General features: G+C 35.6%; 1 protein-coding gene across 25 annotated transcripts in view; it reads left to right on the forward strand.

Moving 5' to 3' along the window:
* The window catches only part of PHF21A (PHD finger protein 21A), a 190,241-nt gene that overhangs the window by 28,659 nt on the left and 142,125 nt on the right, over nucleotides 1-19,457 (forward strand). For 13 of the 25 annotated variants that reach the window (XM_081798239.1, XM_081798244.1, XM_081798243.1 and 10 more), the window contains 5 exons: nucleotides 219-259; nucleotides 1,621-1,732; nucleotides 7,640-7,782; nucleotides 13,764-13,796; nucleotides 16,176-16,262. In XM_081798239.1, coding sequence (XP_081654365.1) covers nucleotides 7,729-7,782; nucleotides 13,764-13,796; nucleotides 16,176-16,262 — 174 coding nt within the window. In that variant the 5' untranslated portion in view covers nucleotides 219-259; nucleotides 1,621-1,732; nucleotides 7,640-7,728. The remainder of the gene's footprint in view (nucleotides 1-218; nucleotides 260-1,620; nucleotides 1,733-7,639; nucleotides 7,783-13,763; nucleotides 13,797-16,175; nucleotides 16,263-19,457) is intronic. The other 12 variants (XM_081798257.1, XM_081798256.1, XM_081798255.1 and 9 more) reach the window with 3 other exon arrangements.

The raw sequence follows: 19,457 nt of genomic DNA on the forward strand, positions 1-19,457 counted from the left end.
TTAGAGATTTAACTGCCTTTGGATTTTTTTCCTTGCTGTGAAAACTACATCTTTTCCCATTTTTGGAGTAGGGTGGGGTGGTGGTTAAAAGCTTTGGAGATTTTTGTGTGTTTTGTTTTTTCTTCTTAAAGTCAGAAATCTGTAAGTCTTCAGCTTTAATGACATGTCATAAATCTGTGTTTGTAGTCTAATTGCATTTTCCCCTTCTTCTGCTGTAGGGAGCAAGAGAGCTGAAGGAGAGCCCGTTTCCCCAAAATTGGTAAGTACTTTCACGAGGCAGGTATAGTGTGCCTGATGCTAGTTGGGTAATAATTCAGATGTTCAGTGATTTTTTTTTTTTTTTCAAAAAAGCTCTCTCCCAGAAATGAGGCTTTACTGTTTGCACTGAGTGAAAGTGAATTTTTGTCTAATTTCACGTAGCTGTATCTCAAATGCGTTTGTGTTTCTAATAATACTGCTGGGCTTGCATGTTCCTACATTCGATAACCTGTTAAAATGTAAAGGTCCCCTTTACCAAAAATGTTCTTAATGCAGTGGTTAGAGCTGAAAATTCTAAAGTCAGGAATTTCAAAAGTTCAGGTTCCTATTGTGTTTTGTATTACTTAATATGCTGTTAAATTTGATGGCCTTAGTGTATGTGCAAAATGGCTAGGTTAATGTAACTATGGGAACCTTGACTTTGAAATTTGGGAATCTTAAGCATTTATATCCTTAAATTTACTGCTGGATTGGCTTCATGTCTGATACTACATTTTTAGTGTGTGTTGTTTGTATAATTCTAAAAGAGGAAAAAATAAGAGAGAGAGTGAAATGTAGCAGTGTGGGGGCATATAGGCAACATATTTTTTTCCTAATATCTACTTTAGTATCTACACTAACAGCTTATAAATCGTCACACTTTAATCATTTTTTTGAATGTCTAATTCAAGATCGCAGATTGCATAGGGCAGTCTAGTGACTAAGGATCAAACAAATATTAACCTTATTTGGAGAGCATGTATTATGATAAAAAATTAAACCAGAGAGCTGGAATAGGATCGTTCCCTAATACGAGGCTACTTCTTTTTGTTTTTGTTTTTTAAATTCTCTCTCTCAAATTTTAATTAATGTAGTGGCTGGAGTAGATACTTGGTGAAGGCTTCTTTTTGATAATTCACTGTCCTTGAGGTGTCTCTCTTATCTTTTAGGGATTGGGCTTTGAACATGAAAGGGGGAGGCATTTGAACCAGTTAACCTTGCATTTTACTACCTTTTTATTTTACTTGCCTTTCTCTCATGGAGCCTTTTTAAATAAATAATCAAAACCCTATAGCCCTTTTCTTTGAGATGTGATAGAATCACAGAATCTTAGAGAAGGGACCTTAAGGGCTTTCTCTTCCAGCCTTTTACCAGTGTGGAAATTTCTTCTCCTATATCCCTGACAGATTGTTATTCGGGTACATATTGAATACTACATTTAAAAAAATGTAGCTCATTATTTTCTGTAATATATTCTGAGGAATTCTAGTTCCACAGAAATGAGTAAATATTATTGAGGTGGGGTGGGGGTGGGAAAAATGTTCTGTGGTCAAATAATTTGGGAAATGCTGCGTTAAAGTTAAACAGGTTTCTTTACTGCAGGACTTCTCAGAACCTTTAATATGCTAATGTGCATTGTGAATCTCCAAGAGGGGGATATGATATGCAGCATTCTTGAATACTTCTAATGACAGGGAGCCCACTACCTCATAAGGTAACCCATTCCTTTTTTGTACAGCTCTAATCCTTAGCTCTTCCTTAAATTGATCTAAAATCTATCCTCCCATAACTTCCACTTTTATTAAGTACTTATTGGTTATGCCAAGACCACCACACCCTCTTGTGTTACCCTTTGTGTAGTAAAGATTTATATGATTCTGGCCAGGCTTATCTAGACAATTTTTTGTCATTAAATAGCATTCTAGTAAATGTGGCAATCAACTCTAAAATCTCTGCCTCATTGTCACTGTGCTCTTATACACTACTCTCCAGACTCCTTCATTCTGAATTTCTATGAGTTTTTAAATTTACTTGCAATGTTCTTGTTGGGTATAGTTGGGCTGATTTTAGTAGATGTGCTTGATTTCTGTAAAGAAAGGTAGGAAATAGAAGAATGTGTGTGTTAGCTAGGCGCGGGCCCAGGGAGCTGAGGTAGAAGCTGCGTATCAGAATGAACATTGGTGGTAGAGAGAGAGATGCAAGACAGTGCAGCAGACCATGACAAAGAGAGTGCTGTCACAAAACCCTGACTGACACTGTGTTGCGATGGTATGACCTGTATAGGTATTCCTTTTCTTTTTCTAAATAAGGATCTGGCCCGTTCCCCAAAAACCAAAACAGAGAAGAGATACATATTTTTTATTCAGACACATTCAGACATTATCATAAATGTAATTGTGTTATGCATATGTATAAATCTAATGGTTAGGAAACATCAGTCTCACTAGCTAAGGTGATTTTTGTCAACAGCTATTAACACCAAGACTTGAGCATAGTAACCTTGCCAGTGTTGGAAGGTAGCCTCTGAAATCAGGATTGCCAAGTTCTTTGTGCAGTAGCATTTTCTGTTGACATGTGGAGTGTCACCAAAGAAATACCTCCATGAAAATAAGAAAAATATTATATTTTTATGTCATTTTTATTCATGTTATGAAATATTAGTTTTCAATAAGTGCTACTAAAGAGCTTTATTATTAGTATCTGTGATCCTATTAGCTTTATTTATTAGTATCTGTGATCATTTTTAGCACTGTTAGTTAAAAGTTAAAGATATTATTATATCTCCTAGCATTTCTGTACAAATTGAAACGTGATATTTTAGTATTTGACACATGACAAGTAAGGACACATAGATCTGTCAAGACTTTCTACTTTTTTTTTTTAATTTAATTTTAAATAATCTCTGTACCCAATGTGGGGGCTCGAACTTACATCCCCAAGATCAAGAATTGCATGCTCCACCGACTAAGCCAGCCAGGCACCCCTCTACTTCTTTTTTTAAAAAATTAAACCTACTCTAAACAGTGTTCTGTGTAATATATAGATCAAAAGTGGAGTCTTGGGGCACCTGGCTGGCTCAGTCAATAGAGCATGAGACTTGATCTCGGGTCATGAGTTCGAGCCCCACGTTTGATGTGGAGTTTACTTAATTAAAAACAAAAACAAAAACAACTGGAGTTTTACACCAAGTAAGTATTTGGTATAGAGAACACTGAGCAATAAATAAAAATCTTTAAAAAAAAATAAATAAATAAAAATAAAAAAGGGGCGCCTGGGTGGCTCAGTTGTTTAAGCGACTGCCTTTGGCTCAGGTCATGATCCTGGAGTCCCGGGATCGAGTCCCGCATTGGGCTCCCTGCTCAGTGGGGAGTCTGCTTCTCCCTCTGACTCTCCCCCTCATGCTCTCTATCACTATCTCTCTCAATAAATAAATAAAAATCTTTAAAAAAAAATAGAGAACACTGAGCTGTCCATTTTTAGGGAATTCAGTCTGGGAGGACAGTGTTTTATAGACTTATTGTTAGTTAAAGAAACTTGGTAGACAACTTGAGTTTTGATGGGAAAAAAGGTTTATACCAATTTAGGAACAGAGCAGTGTTTCTTAGCAATAAATTCAGAGGTATGGCATTACTACATTATTAGAATCATAATGAAAGACCTAGAGGTCACATATCTCTAAGCACAACTCTACCCAGCAAAATAGTTAGAAGCCCCTTGCTTAGAGAATTTGAAAATAGGGAAGCCTACAGTCTTCTCAGTGATATACTGTGTTGAGAAGTTTATTAAAAAGTTGGTTTGTATGAATAGAAGAGTTAAGTATGTTAAGAAGAGCATAGAACTTTGTAGTTTACGGGGCGCCTGGGTGGCTCAGTTGTTTAAGCGACTGCCTTCGGCTCAGGTCATGATCCTGGAGTCCCGGGATCGAGTCCCGCATCGGGCTCCCTGCTCAGCGGGGAGTCTGCCCCTCCCTCTGACTCTCCCCCTCTCATGCTCTCTCTCTATCACTATCTCTCTCAATAAATAAATAAAAATCTAAAAAAAAAAGAACTTTGTAGTTTACAAAGGGCTTTTCGTGTAACTTCATCTCTTTTAAACCTCATAACAGTTTTATGAGTAGATGATACTGTTCCCATTTTTCTGATTTATAAGCAAACAAACAAATTAAAAACCCTGAGGCTGAGAGTGGCTACATAGCAAGTAAATGGAATCCGTCTTTTCTTGTTTTGGGCGGGATAGTGAGTATGCTTTACAGACATCACAGCTGTCTTTTTTTAGTGATATTTGATTATTATTTTTGTTTTGTTGGTTTGTGGAGTTTTTATTTGTTCCTGTTTTTGGTTTTATGTTATTTGAAGGTGAGAAGCCGCTAGGTGTCCCAGTAGTTTGATATGTACGGTTCTGAAGATAACAAATGTTGGTATCTTGTGCTAGGCAATTGCCCTCTCTGATGGTAGCATTTAGAGCTGCTGGGTGGTAAAAGGCATTGTACCTCAGTAAAGTGTGTCTATTACTGCTTTGTGAGTCTGTTTATATTTACCTTGTAGCAACTGATTTGTTAGTTGTAACTTACTGGAATTTTTCAAAATATGATAAATCATCTTTTTACAAATTTAGCAAATAAAACTTTTTTTATGATGCTATAAACTGCCCCCAAATAGTCGTCTTACGACAGCTGCATAAGTTGTCTAAACCCCCAAAATATTTTTTAAAAGGATTCAACATGTGCTTGCCTTGTTTTTATAAGCTATAAATATATGTATATAATGTGCTCCTTTAGGTAGAGACCAATCTCTTAAAACTGCTATCCAGAAAGAGAACTTTTTGAAGAAGTAGGATATAAAATGAATCTTATAATCCTTCATAAGTTTTTCTATAACAAGTCACTAACTTTTTTAACCCTTCAGTTTTATTTTGAAATAAAATGAATAATTGGCATTTAGTCATCGCCAAATAAAATTTTGTGCCTTTCTCTGTCTCTAATAAGCAGACAACAATCTGATGAAGGAATAAAAGCTGTCAGCTCCTCATTAACTTGAGTTACAGGCTTCTTATCCTGCGAGGCACTCTTTGACATTTTAGAGCCTCCAGGTTAAATCCTGGTTTTACTTTTTCTTTTCCTGAACATTTTGTTTCATCAGTATCAAATTTTCCGAGGCTTTAGCCATCCTCAGTTAATTTTTTTTAATTTTAAAAAAAGTGCATATTTTCTGTGGAAAAATGTCAAAACATCAATACTCTGAAAAACTGAAAGTAAATAACCCTTGTACTACCACCCAGAGATAACCAGTAGCAAATTATGAAAGTGCCACTTGACCCAAACTCCTGACAGCTCAGAGTATTCTTGTTTCTACAGATCTTTGTCAGTTTAATGGACAAAACTTATCTTCTTAAAATTTACATTTCTTTGACTATTGAAGATGGATGTTTTTCATGTTTGTTGGTCATTCTTACTCTTCTGTGAGCTGCTTTTTCATATTTTTAAAATTTGTGAGCACTCTAATGTATAAATTATGTTAACCCTTTGTTGTGTATGTTGTAAGTTCTATATTGTAAGTTCTCCATGTTTTTAATCTGCTCTTTGTTTCCAGAGTTTATATGTTGAGTTGAACTATGATGTTCTGTGTTACTACCAGTAAAATCAAATAAGGCCTTTTTATTGTTGAAAATACCCCTTTAACTTCAAGTTGATTCTTAATTTGACAAAAATTATAAGGAAGCATTTTTAGATATGTTTTCTGATTAGAACCTTGCAAAAATTAAAACTAATTCAACAAATTCAAGTTGAACTCTAATATGTATAAGTTACAAATTCAAATAGGAAGATTATTTTAGTATTTAAAATTAAAGGGGGAGCACCTGGCTGGCTCAGTCGGTGGAGCATGTGACTCTTGATCTCAGGGTTGTAAGATCGAACTGCCTGTTGGGTATTGAGATTACTTAAAAACAAAATCTTAGAAAAAAATAAAATTAAAGTGATACTATAGTTTTAACATTTGCTTTTGTATATAGAGTAAACTTACATGACAACAAAAACCTTAGTAACTTCATGATTCTGATATTTAGTTATTTATTACAGTTCCATAGATTTTCTAAGATAATACGTAGCTAAAAAATTGCTTTTGTAGCTTATCGAAACATATCTCCTTTTCCAAATGGTCTCCCCTATACAAATACTGCCTATTTTGGTTGATAGTATCATTGTATAGTAATCCTTTCCTAGCCTCACAAATGTTAAGTTTGAAGGAATTTTATATTTTTGAAATTTATTGTTTTTTAAGTTAGAGTGTTTTGGTGTTACATAACATAGTATATAGATCGTAAGGGAGAGATAGACAGTGATGTTTTAAGTCTAGCAAGATTAAGCAAATTTAATGAAAATTAATATTCACAGCAATATATTCTGTAGTTAATGATTCCATTATAAGTGTTAAATAAGGTTTTAAAGAAGTTTTAAGAAAACTTAGGTTGAATATGGACTTGATCCATAGATAAATAACTTTTGGGAAGTGTAAAGATTATGAATCTCATTGAATTGGTTTAAGGAGTAGTGGTTCTTTCAGATTCCTGATTGTTCCCTTCCTCAGTTTGTAAGAATGCTGCAAAGCTGCTCTAGCTACAGGTTTTATAGGTACAAAGAGAAGGGAAAGAAGTGAAGTTTAAATGTATTTTGGCAAAAGCAAACTTTTGCTTTGGGAGGTTACCTCAAATCATGTCTAAGGCCACATTCAAGAAAAAAGAAAAAACTTAAAAGAGAAATTAGCCATTGAGTTCATTTAAATTGTGGTGATGAGCAGAGCAGAATAGGAAGGCTCACATTCACAAGTCTAGACTTTTGACGTTATTACCACTTGCAGTTATGCACACAACTAAAAGAGATGCGCTGGCAGGCTTGAAGAAGATGGTGTTCATTGTCAAGATGGAAATGTCTGATCCATTGCTAGACTGCCACCTCTATTATACATGAGAGGTTTATTTTTTAACATCCTGTCGTAACGTTATGCAAAGCAGAGTTCAATTGCATTGTATCTATGTAAAGTATTAATTTGTTAAATGTGAATCTTTAAATGATACGAGAATTTTCCTGTTTTGAGTTTTATTTTTAAAATAGAGTAAGAATCCATCCAGATGAAAGTACTCTGGTCTTCTTTAACCTCTGAGAGACCCTGAACTTTCCAGTTCACTCTGTGTGATGTTTAAAAATGTATGACCCTGTTGTTATGTGTCTCTAAGGACAGTGTGTCCTGGATGGTTGTAGTCTCGCCCTCTAGATTCTCAGCTCATCTAAAGGAGAAGTGGTCTTGTTCAGCTCTGTATCCTCAGAATGTAGTATGTATCACGATGCTGGGCATGTAAGCATGCTTAGATGTTTTCATGACTAGATTAAACACTCCCTGCCCCCATTTCTTACTTACTTGAAGTATTCTGTGGAGGAATGTTCAATGAATAAAACCCAGAAAGTTTTGGTACTAATTCGGTACAAAACTATTCATTTTGGAAAGAAATCTGTTTGGGAAATTTCTTGCTCTGTGTTAGAGTATCAAATAATTTTCAACTAATGTAATTTCTTTTATTTAACACAAATATTTCCTTCATGATCCAAAACATTTTATGATCTCCACAGCTGCAGTGAGAAGAGGAGTTTGTTATTTTAAACGGAGGCTGAAGAAACTGTAGAATTAGCAGACATAAGATAAAGTGGAAAGGTGGAGGATGGAGTTGCAGACTCTACAGGAGGCTCTTAAAGTGGAAATTCAGGTTCACCAGGTATGTTCCATTATTGGCTTCTCTGTGTTGTGTTATTAAGTAATGGCTAAGATTAGTAAACTGTCCCGTTTCTGAATTTCAGTACACTTTTTAATCGTCTTTCAGACAGTTGTCCGAGAGACATGTCATTTGCCTTTTATTGCTACGTAACAAACTCACTGACAATACTTATAAGAACTTTACTAAAATATTCCTGACTTCCTTTCCAGCGAAAAGAATGGAAAATATTTTTTCATATACTAAAGATGTTAAAAAAAAAAAACCCAAACTCTTTTTTTCCTTTTTTTGGGTTCATCTGAAGAACTTTGTTCATGTGACTTAACTTGTATATTTTAGGTAATGAGACATGTTTAAGTTGACTACCATTTATACTGAAGTTTTTGCACATACCTCAGCTTTATGCCTTGATTCCAATCTTTAGTAAAGAAAACATCACTGCCAGAGCACCTGGGTGGCTAGGTCAGTTAAGCCTCTGACTCTTGATTTCGGCTTAGGTCATGATCTCAGGGTCATGAGATCTAGCTCCTGTTGGGCTCCACCGTCAGCATGGAGTCTGCTTGGGATTCTCTCTCTCCCTCTCTTACTGCCCCTCCCCACCCCCCGCTCACACATTCTCTCTCTCTCTTAAATAAATAAATCTAAAAAAAAAAGAAAACATCACTGCCTTCACAGATGTTTAAATTTCAGATAATCACAATTCTTAAAATTTACCTCAGGTGCATAGGCTAAACAAACCTTCAAGTATATACATAAAAATATGTTAATAATTGTTCATATAATATCAATAAAATATTAAATATATATATTTTATATGTATAACATATTTAATATAACTCTAATCCAGAACTGAAGCTATCCTTAAGTAACTGGATCATTAACATATATCTTATAAACAGAATATCACTGTTTCTGTCCCCTTTCTAGACATTAGCTGGATGTGGTCCCAGGTTCAAGATAAACACATACAAACATACAATCAGAAGTGATAAATGATGATGAATTGACTACTTTTAAATGTCTGGGGTGGAGAAGTAGAAAAGAGAAGGAAACAAGTTTCCCTTGTTTTATCTGAATAGTTTAATGTAAAGTTAATTTCTGAAATTGTTGGAAGCACCCCTTAGGTTTTGATAACTACTACATTTGCAAGCTGCTTAGAATTAGGGTGAATGAGAGCTTACAGGAAAGCTTCAAAGGCACACACACACACACGCACACACACACACACTATTAAGTCTCTGTGTATTCAGAAATCCCTGCTTCTGCTTTGGATCTGTTAAACTCCTGCTCAGCAGTAGTCTTATAGTTTGCTGTGTACAGGTGAGCTTCTCTACATGAAGTGTGTTTTGTTTTATGGTAATTTTAAGAAATTTAGTATATAATAAGTTATGCACATTTTATTTTATTTGGCCTTGCTTCTGTTACTAGTTGAGGAGAATGAAAATCTATTTATAAAATCAAGCTTGTCTTTTTCCCAGATGTAAGTATTTTAACCTAGAGTTGTGTTGAATACTTAATTTGGCTGAATGGCAAATGACAACAGTTAAATTCATAATTTGTTCAGAGCTGACATCATCATAGAAGGGATTTCTGGAGAACAATAACCAATCTGAAATTTGTATGGATCAAAGATATTTAATGAAGCTGTATGTGATTTTAGGAGATATTCCTCCTCTCAAGAAATTTGGAGATGGCAGCATTGACATTCTGCTTTTAGTTCATCCTCACAAGATATGAACAAGTCCCAAATAAGACTTTCTTGAAAGACTCATCTCCTAAATTGAACTAAATTACTAAAAATGAGAATTTTTTTTTTTTTTTTAGAAAGGGAGAGAAGGGGGTGGAGGGGGAGAGGGAAAGAGAGAGAATCTCAAGCAGGCTCCATACCTAGGGTGGATCCCGACATGGGGCTTTATCCCTGAGATCATGACCTGAGCTGAAATTGAGTCAGATGCCTAACCAGTGGAGCCACCTAGGTGCCCCTAAAAATGAGAATGAGAATTCCTTTTTTAAAATTTTTATTTATTTGTCAGAGAGAGAGCTAGTGCACAAGCAGGGGGAGTGGCAGGCAGAGGGAAAAGCAGGCTCCCCACTGAACAAGGAGCCCAGTGCGGGACTCGATCCCAGGACCCTCGGATCATGACCTGAGCCAAAGGCAGATGCTTAACCAACTGAGCCACCCTGGCATCCCCAAAATGAGAGTTCTTAAATATTATTTTGCTTCTTTATTTTTAATTCAGGAGTACCAATTTTATGAAAATTATAATTATGAAAAAATTTAATGTTTATTCCTTTTTAAAATCTAGTTTAATTTTTTTTTTAAAGATTTTATTTATTTGAGAGAGAGAGAATGAGAGAGAGCACATGAGAGGGGGGAGGGTCAGAGGCAGAAGCAGGCTCCCTGTCAAGCAGGGAGCCCGATGCGGGACTCGATCCAGGGACTCCAGGATCATGACCTGAGCCGAAGGCAGTCGCTTAACCAACTGAGCCACCCAGGCGCCCTCTAATTTAATTTTTAAAATTACATTTGTTGACTCAAAAGGGATGTAACGTTCTTCCAAAAGTTATCCCAGTCTCTTAATATTTACATTGTTTATTTCTCTATATATTTAACTTTTTTTTTAGGATAAATCAGGAGCTTTTATATTCATCCTTAATTATTACACATTTTGTGCAATAATAATCGTTTATATGGTGATTGATAATATTTCAACTTATATACTTACAAAACATCTATTTGCACTGTAATTACATTTAGAATGCTTTCCTATTTGGGGAAAAATACTAAGTATTAGTAGTAAATACAAGTGACATGCCTTGTTTGTAAATCTGATGTTGTTATTCTTGTTGGATATGTGGTAACCTACATGATCACTGATCATGACAAGTTCAGAAATGCCAGAAATGACATCAAAGTAGGCACTGGCTGTTAGGCTGAGGCCAAAGCCAGATCATACATTTGACTAAATACTGGAGCAAAAGCCTCCCCTTTGCATTTCCAGTTAGGGATGGAATTTGGGCTGAATTGAGCTTACTGGATAGAAGCATGTTAGGAAAGTATTGCTGTGGTAGAAGTATATTTCTGGTCTTTATGGAGAGGGAGATGGTTAAGAAAGTTGCAGTGTACATATGGGTTGATGTTGAGTAAATGGTAAATAATAATGGCCTGTGATGGTGACCTCATCTTTTTTGAGAAATTGCCTTTTTAATTATTCTTACATAGATTTGATGGAAACCATATTTAAACTTCTGGAGTATATACATGGAACAGAGGATAGTATACAGCAGAGGTCAGCAAACTTTTCTGTAAAGGCAGTAAAATATTTTATACTTTGTGAGACATTTATGGTCTCTGTCACTACTACTCTGCTGCTGTATAGACAAAGCAGCCATAGATAATATATAAATGAATGGGTGTGGCTGTGTCCGAATAAAACTTTATTTATAAAAAAAGGTTGTAGGGCGCCTGGGTGGCTCAGTCGTTAAGCGTCTGCCTTCGGCTGAGGTCATGATCCCAGGGTCTTGGGATCAAGCCCCGCATCGGGCTCCCTGCTCCGCGGGAAGTCTGCTTCTCCCTCTCCCACTCCCCCTGCTTGTGTTCCCTCTTTCACTGTGTCTCTCTGTCAAATAAATAAATAAAATCTTTAAAAAAAAAAAAGCAGGTTGTGGGCTGGATTTGTCTATGTACTGTAGTTTATGCGGACCCTTGGCATAAGTATATCCTCATAAGAAATTGCTGCATTCTTGCAAAAGAAAGTAGCTTAATTTTAATAACACAGAGTCAGCTTAAAGTCACTAGGGATTTGGATGGTATAGTTAAGTTGCCTAGCGTCTCCTGTCCTGCCTCTGATTGTCTAAATGCAGCTTGACTACTTATAGATAGAAAAGTTGGTTTATTTATTTCCTCCAGGAGTGGAGGCTTAGTGTGGTTGTCAGTTTTTAAGTTCCAGTGTCATGGAAGAAAACCTTTTTTGGCTTAAATAGGGCAACTTTAGGGGCCCCTGGTTGGCTCAGTCAGTTAAGCATCTGCCTTTGACTCAGGTCATGATCTTGGGGTCTTGGGATCAAGCCCCTATGCCCCTCCCCCCTGTTCATGCTCTCTCTCTCAAATAAATAAAGATCTTTAAAAAAAATAAAAAAAGGCAAACTTTAGTATAGTAGCCAACTCTAGTAACTAAATTAAAAAAGAAAAGCAAGGACTTTTTTCATTGAAAAATGAGGCTAGGGGCGCCTGGGTGGCTCAGCCATTAAGTGTCTGCCTTTGGCTCACATCATGATCCCGGGGCCCTGGGATCGAGCCCCGCATGGGGCTCCCTGCTCAGTGGGAAGCCTGCTTCTCCCTCTCCCACGCCCCCTGCTTGTGTTCCCTCTCTCGCTGTCTCTCTCTGTCAAATAAATAAATAAAATCTAAAAAAAAAAAAAGGAAAAAAAATGAGGCTAGCCTTTAGGCTGCACTGGTAAAAAATATGTGTGTATAAAGTTGTGTTTCAGTTTCGCTGAGCTCTTGGAATGTGTGTTACTACTGTTCTGTAGATTAAGGCCAGGATACGGAAGAGTTACTACTGTCACGTATGAAGCAGAGTTTAGTAACATATACCTTGTGTATGTGGAGGTTACATTGTTGGCAACCTCAGCTATCCAGAATGCATCTTAGCACCTGAAGTAAGGTTCTTGACCAGCTACAGTAAATATCAGAAGTCATTCACCCAAAGAGTATACATTTTACTCAAGGGGCATTTCTTAAGCTATCACAACCTGTTTGCTCATCTTAGAATTAGTTCACTGTGCATATCACACAGCAGATCAGAAGCCGCAAATTTGAGTTGGGGTTCAGGGGCTGTTGGAGGAGATGTAATAATAGTAACAAGATTTGCTAGCTAACTCCTTGGCATTAAGATGTAGATTGAAAAACTAAAATGCAGACATGAGAACTCTTTAAATCATAGCAGTTTGGGGCCTTTATTATAAGGACCTATTGTGCTGTTTATAGAATAGTCTATTAATTGATGTAATCATGCCTCTAAGTATCAATCAAAGCTGACTTTTTTTCTTTTTAAGAAGGCAGATAAGTATATATTTTAGAAATATTTTATGACTAAAAAATTTAAAAGTACCTTGACACTCAAAGAGAGGGACAGATTTTTTAGTTACATGAAAAATTCACAGCTTATTCCCAGATACTTTGAGGAATTAGCTTTCTGATATTTTTTATCCTTCAAATTTTTCTGTCTTGGTTATTGTTATCTTTGGGCAGTGATGCTTTTAGAAGTTGGGTTAAGTCAGAAGATGTCCATTTTTCTTTCTTTTTAATTTATTTGGACTTCTGCTTTCCCGAGTAAAGGTCTTTCTTATTAAGTATTCTGGTAGCACTCTCCTTCCCAGAGGAACCCAGGTAGGTAGAGTTTGTGTTGTTGTTCCACTGAGTATACCCCATGTAGAGAAGACAGTGGCAAAGTCGTAGCTGACACTAGCCTCCTTTTATGGTAAGAAACAAACCAATGGACTTGCCAAATCTGTACTTTGCTGTATACAAACAGGCCTGTTTTGTTATGGGAGCAGCTTCTTTCCAGGCCTTTTGGGACTGTAAACAATGACAACATTTTAAAGGGATGTTTGGCTTTTGGAGCATCCATCTTGTTTAAATTGCTTTTTAAAAGCCCCCATCCCCCACCCCTTCTCCAGATTTGTTAAAAAGCAGGAGCTTGTCATTTCAAACACAAAGTAGTAGTTTGATTTATTTATATACACCTGTGTGTGTATATATATATATACACACAGAGGTATATATGTATGTATATGTATTTATTAAGAAGAGTGTCTCATTAACCTTTTATGTGGATCACAGAAGCTTTTGGTCTATTCTGATTGTGTGTTGCTCATTTTTTTGGGTAGACTTAAAACTTTAGATTTTTGGGGCCAAGTCTGATTAGCCATAGTGGGTTAAAATGTAAGACTGATGGCTCTTTTTCTCTTTTTATTACCAGAAACTGGTTGCTCAAATGAAGCAGGATCCACAGGTAAAATACTACTTTTATTCATTTAATTTTTAAAATAATTTAAAATAACCATAAGATATTAAAATACAGACCAGGACTTAAGTTTTAGAAACTATCTCATCTCTAACAGCAATTATTTTTAGCATATTGGTCTTCATGTTATAAGGGTTTAGAAAAATTCAGTCATTCTATTATAGTGTAGCTATCATTTTATCTTTGTTTCTGTTATTTATTTCACTTTTATGTTCATTTCTTTGAGTATTTTGGGGAGAAATTGAGTTAATATTCTTCATATGGCTCAAATTTCATTTCCATAAGCCTATTTAGTCAGAATCAGTTTTTGAGGCTTTCTGTATTCTCCAAATTATTGTATATGGCCCAGAACAATTCTTATCTTCTCATAGCTTATATAGTACAGGTATAGTACAGAACATTTAAATACTTAATCCCACTATGATTAAATAATTTCAGAATAATTTTTAAAGAAATTTTTAAAAAATTTATCTTTGAAAGAGCCCTTAAAGAGGGTTTAAAAGTACCTTGTAGGGGCGCCTGGGTGGCTCAGTTGGTTAAGCAACTGCCTTCAGCTCAGGTCATGATCCTGGAGTCCCGGGATCGAGTCCCTCATCGGGCTCCCTGCTCAGCGGGGAGTCTGCTTCTCCCTCTGATCCTCCCCCTCTCATGCTTTCTGTCTCCCATTCTCTCTCTCAGATAAATAAATAAAAAAAAATCTTAAAAAAAATAAAAATAAATAAAAGTACCTTGTATAATAATCCAGCAGCTGTTACCTTCTCTTTAAATTCTCGTAGGCGTTTTTGACTTAGGCATTTTCTTCTCTATCCCTGAAGAGAAATCTTCCTAAAAAGTTATCTTGTCTTTGATGATTACATTATTGTTCGGGTCGTGTCTCTTTTGTAGCCATTAGACAGTGGGTCACAAGTTTGAAAAGTATCAGACTTTCAGGATTTGTTTACCCATAAATCTGTTCACAGAACACTTAGACCCATTGTATATGTGTAAATATATATATTTATACACACACATATATATATATACTTACATACATACACTGTATATATGTAGTTGTTAAACGTACCATACATGCCTCATTGTAAGGTTAAGAAAATAAATTCTTGGATTTAAAGAGTAGTACTGAAGCAGATTGATTTTTTTGGAAGTGGGAAATATATTCATTTCTCCAAAAACTTAGCACCCGGTGGCCTAACTAGTGTATGTTAACACAATCCATTGATTCTGAGGGCTGGGCATTAATGGCCCACACTTAACTCCTGTTTGACAGTCCTACTTCTTTGGGAAGCTTTTCCATTTTTATTTATTTTTTAAAGTGTATTAAAATTTAAATTAGATTTAGGAAACCAAGAGGCAGTAGACCTTAGATTAATAGACTCTTTTATATTTAATATGGTAACCTACATTGTCAGCAACTGAAATATTACTTGAAAATTTTAGCATTTCTGACAGAGCTAGTGGTCATGTAACAGAGCAGTCTTAAAAGAATCTGAGGGGCCAGTAAGTCGTTGGACAATCTTGTGACTGATCTCATTAGGGAAGCCTTATGTCAAATATACTTATAAAAAAGACAATGTAGAGTAAACATAAAGGGGAGGATGTATGCCCAAACTCTGACAGAAGACCAAGCAGGATGAAATCAAAAGAAATGCATGTGAAACAATGAAGAAAAAGTAGTCTTTTATTGGAATGATGTTCAGTCTGTTAGTAGGCTGTCCTGCTACATTAAGCATTTGAAAATTTTAATTTTGGATTTTTTCCCCACTTGAGTAAAAAGCAAGCACGCTCAGTGTATCTCATCTAAAATAGTATTCTTTTTTGATTCCCAGAATTTTAGAACTGAGAAAATACCCTGGTAGTCAGTGTGTTAATTTGAATGATGTAGTGTTAAGGCAGTTGCAGCGCTGACAGCTTTTCAAATCTAGGCTAAAATAACAAATGTACTCTACTAAATAAGGGAGAGGGCAAGTAGAGAAAACACTCTTATCTTTACTGATAATGCCATTAAGCATGCAGTGTATGCATACTTATAACTTCAGTTTTCCTGCTTTTGTCTGATTAGTGGAGCTTTAGGTTTTCTGTCAACTGATGCTTTCTATAAAGAATAACAATATTTCAATAGAAAGGAATAAATACTATAACAGTACAAGATGCTAAAATATAAAACTTCTTGTAATTTGGAACAATTGCAAAGGAACTGCCCCTGTTCCAGTGTTAGGAGCTACATTAGGTGGTGATAATATGACTACAGTTTAATGCATGACAAATTTGATTGGCTAAATGCTTAAGATTGCTTCATCATTTGTAATACAGTATGCATAAAGTCTTCTTGCTACTATTCTGTTAACAAATGAAATATCTTTCTCACAGATATTTTTTCTTTCCAATCAGAATGCTGATTTAAAGAAACAGCTTCATGAACTCCAAGCCAAAATCACAGCTTTGAGTGAGAAACAGGTAGGGGAAAAGGGTGGGGGGCATATTTTTAACATTGTGTTCTAAAGATATGTCTGCTTGAGGCTTCTAGGAGAACTGCTATTTTTCCTCATGTGTGAAAATAAGTGTGGGCAGCCAGACTCAGTTTTAATTTTGTTTGAGCTCTGTTTATCTATTTTTATTTTTGGTTGAAATCAGTGTCTAGAGTATCCCATGGGTATATGTTACTGGCAAATACCTAAAAGCAATGTGGCAGGCTGCTGTTAACTGTGTTAATTAAACTCTCTAGTTTACCCATAGGGGAAAGAGGTAAAGAAAGTTAGTGGGAGTGTGTGATAGAGAATCTTGTAGTTGCTGGATGTGTCTTGTTAACCTGTTTTAAAGGCTTGGGATGACATTTAACTTACTGTGGAGAAAATGGTTGTAAATAAATAGCTGTAAATGTAGGTCTCCCATTCTGATTATTGTCATACCTTTATGTTATTCTTTATTAGATGGAACCTTGTTGGATTTATTTATATAGAGCAAGAGAAGAGTATCTTACTTTTTTTCCAAGGACATCTGGAAAGTAGTCTTTGGAATTTCTTGTATAATGACCTCTACTTCACCAGTTCAGGCAGCTCCTGCCACCAGGTGGAGTGTGACAATTGATAGAACACTAAGTAAATGTCTATGGTAACCTGACAAAGCATGTGTTTTCTTGTTCCTTCCCCACCGCTCTCCCTCTGGTTAAAAGGAGCAGTTTTCTGTCTTGGCATAGGTGAACGTGTAAACCAAAAGCATAAGGTGATTTGCAGTTGATAGTTCCTGCTAGTGACATCTTATTGAAGATTTTTGACTAAATAGTTCTCAATAATTGATTTTCATGTGTTTTTTTTAAACTTTTATTTAGTGAAATAATAGTAATGAGAGTAATTTATCTCTGGAGATTTCTGATTGTGTTTGTATTGTGTTTTCTATTGTGTTTTAACTAAGGGGAGAAATAAATTTTGAGACCTATGTGGAATGCATGTGAGCCCTTAATTGTTCAGAATAGAATCTTTTTCCAAGCTGAGTGAACACAACTGCTTTTTTTCTCCCCGGTCCTGTTCTTATGCTTCTGCGTTCCCCCATCTTGTCTTCTCCAGAGACAGGAGATATTTTAGATTAGGGAATTGCCAAAATAAAATTGGGAGGAGGTAGCATGGCGGAGAACAATTTGTAGGGGAAAATATAAACAGAGTTCGTTAGTATGTATTTGGCTTTGAAAGTGATTCAGTTCTCTAAAGTCAAATTGATGTGTGTTAGTGAAAATGTTCTAGCTTTAGAATTCTGTTAGCGCTGAGCCTCCTTATAGTTTCAGGGTTAGTTTGACAAGACGCCAATGAATGAGTCACTTTTGCTGAAAAATTCACGTGTTCCAGCAGGGAAAGAAGGTGAGAACTGATTAGTGGAGTTAGGGGGTTGGGGATGCTGCACAAAGTTAAGACACTCTAAAGCTAGATTTGGAGAAAATGGGGCAATTGAAAAAATTTACATTTATTTGAAATTTTTGTGAGAACTGATGTAAAGATTTGGTTTATTTCTATAACTTTTTATTCTTTAATTTCTGTTTTCTACTAGGGACCTCACTTAATAGAAAATTGCAACCATTTATGTTTATGTTCGGTAAGACAGTTCATCGAGTGGTAAACTCTCTCATCTGAACTAAGTTTGGATTTTAGAAACTAGATTTTTAAAAAATGGGCCTGGCATCAGGAAAACCTTAGGTATACAAAGTAAAAAAAGTAGAGAGAATGGAGTCAGAAACTGAAATGCAACCTTGAAATTTTTAAAATATTTGCTTAACTGTTAAAACAACCTTTTTGATAGAACAGAAAATATATTTTTAGGTAGGCTAGTACTTGAAGAAAGCACAGATATAAAGTTCAAAAGCGGGGCGCCTGGGTGGCTCAGTTGGTTAAGCGACTGCCTTCGGCTCAGGTCATGATCCTGGAGTCCCGGGATCGAGTCCCGCATCGAGTCCCGCATCGGGTTCCCTGCTCAGCAGGGAGTCTGCTTCTCCCTCTGACCCTCCTGACCCTCCCCCCTCTCATGCTCTCTCTCTGTCTCTCTCTCTCAAATAAATAAATAAAATCTTTAAAAAAAATAAATAAATAAAAATAAAGTTCAAAGGCTGGGCCTTCCTCAGACTTATTTCCAACATAAAACATTGATATTCAGTTTAAAATAGTTTTATTTTACAATAAACGCCTAATGCTGAATGCCTAGCATTTTGGTTTTCCTTCTCAAAAGTTCTACTTAGCCTCTGGCAAAATACTGATTTTCCTTTTACTTTAATAACTAAAATCTGAATTATCTTACTCACAAATATTTTTATTTAACAATTTTTTTGGTTGTGGGGAAAATGCTAAATACAGCAAAGTACAAAGAATGTCATATTCCAGAATTAACAACTACTAATCCTGTATCATTATTTGTTTCTATTCTTTTTATACTATGTACACTTTTCTGTCGTCATTTTTTCTATATCCGCTTGAAAATTTATACAAGTAATAGATGCATACATTCTCTTTTTTTGCTTTATTAAAAAAACAAAACGTTGTAGATAGTCATTAATTCTTACAATGGGCACGTACTAGTTCTTATTTGTTATTACTACCTCAATATTTGATACTTAATTGGTTTCTTCCTCAAGACTAATTATGAAATGTTATGCTCCATTTGGGAAAATATGGTCTTTAGTAAGCATCTCTCATGGCTAAAACTTAGTGAATTTCATTGAATTCTTGGTTAGAAGGCTCCAGTGTTTTCAAACTGTAACTTGAGATTTTTGAATAAACTCCCCATTGCAGATTTTGAAGTCAGCTCCTTGACCCACAGGGCTTTAATTTGTGGTTGACAGTTTTAACTCAGGAAATCCCTAGACTTGATTGGTTAAACAAATTATGTGTTATGGAGCCATTAAAAATCATGGTTTCAAAAATATTTTAATCATATAGTGTGCTCATGATAAAGCAAGTGAAAAAGGACGTGCAGCTTTATATGCATTATAATCCCACTTTTGAGTGTGTCATATGTATATATGTATGTAGGCATGTAAATACATATAGAAACAGTGTCACTATGAAATGTGGGAAGGTGATGAATTTACAGGTAGTTTATTTTTTCTTTAAGGTCTTGTGTATATTTGCTTTAATCTGTATAATAAATATGTTTCCTTTTTATAACCAGAAA

The sequence above is a fragment of the Leptonychotes weddellii genome, chromosome 11 (genome assembly GCF_054177405.1).
Source record: "Leptonychotes weddellii isolate Sample4059 chromosome 11, ASM5417740v2, whole genome shotgun sequence".
In the NCBI taxonomy this organism is placed as follows: Eukaryota; Metazoa; Chordata; class Mammalia; order Carnivora; family Phocidae; genus Leptonychotes; species Leptonychotes weddellii.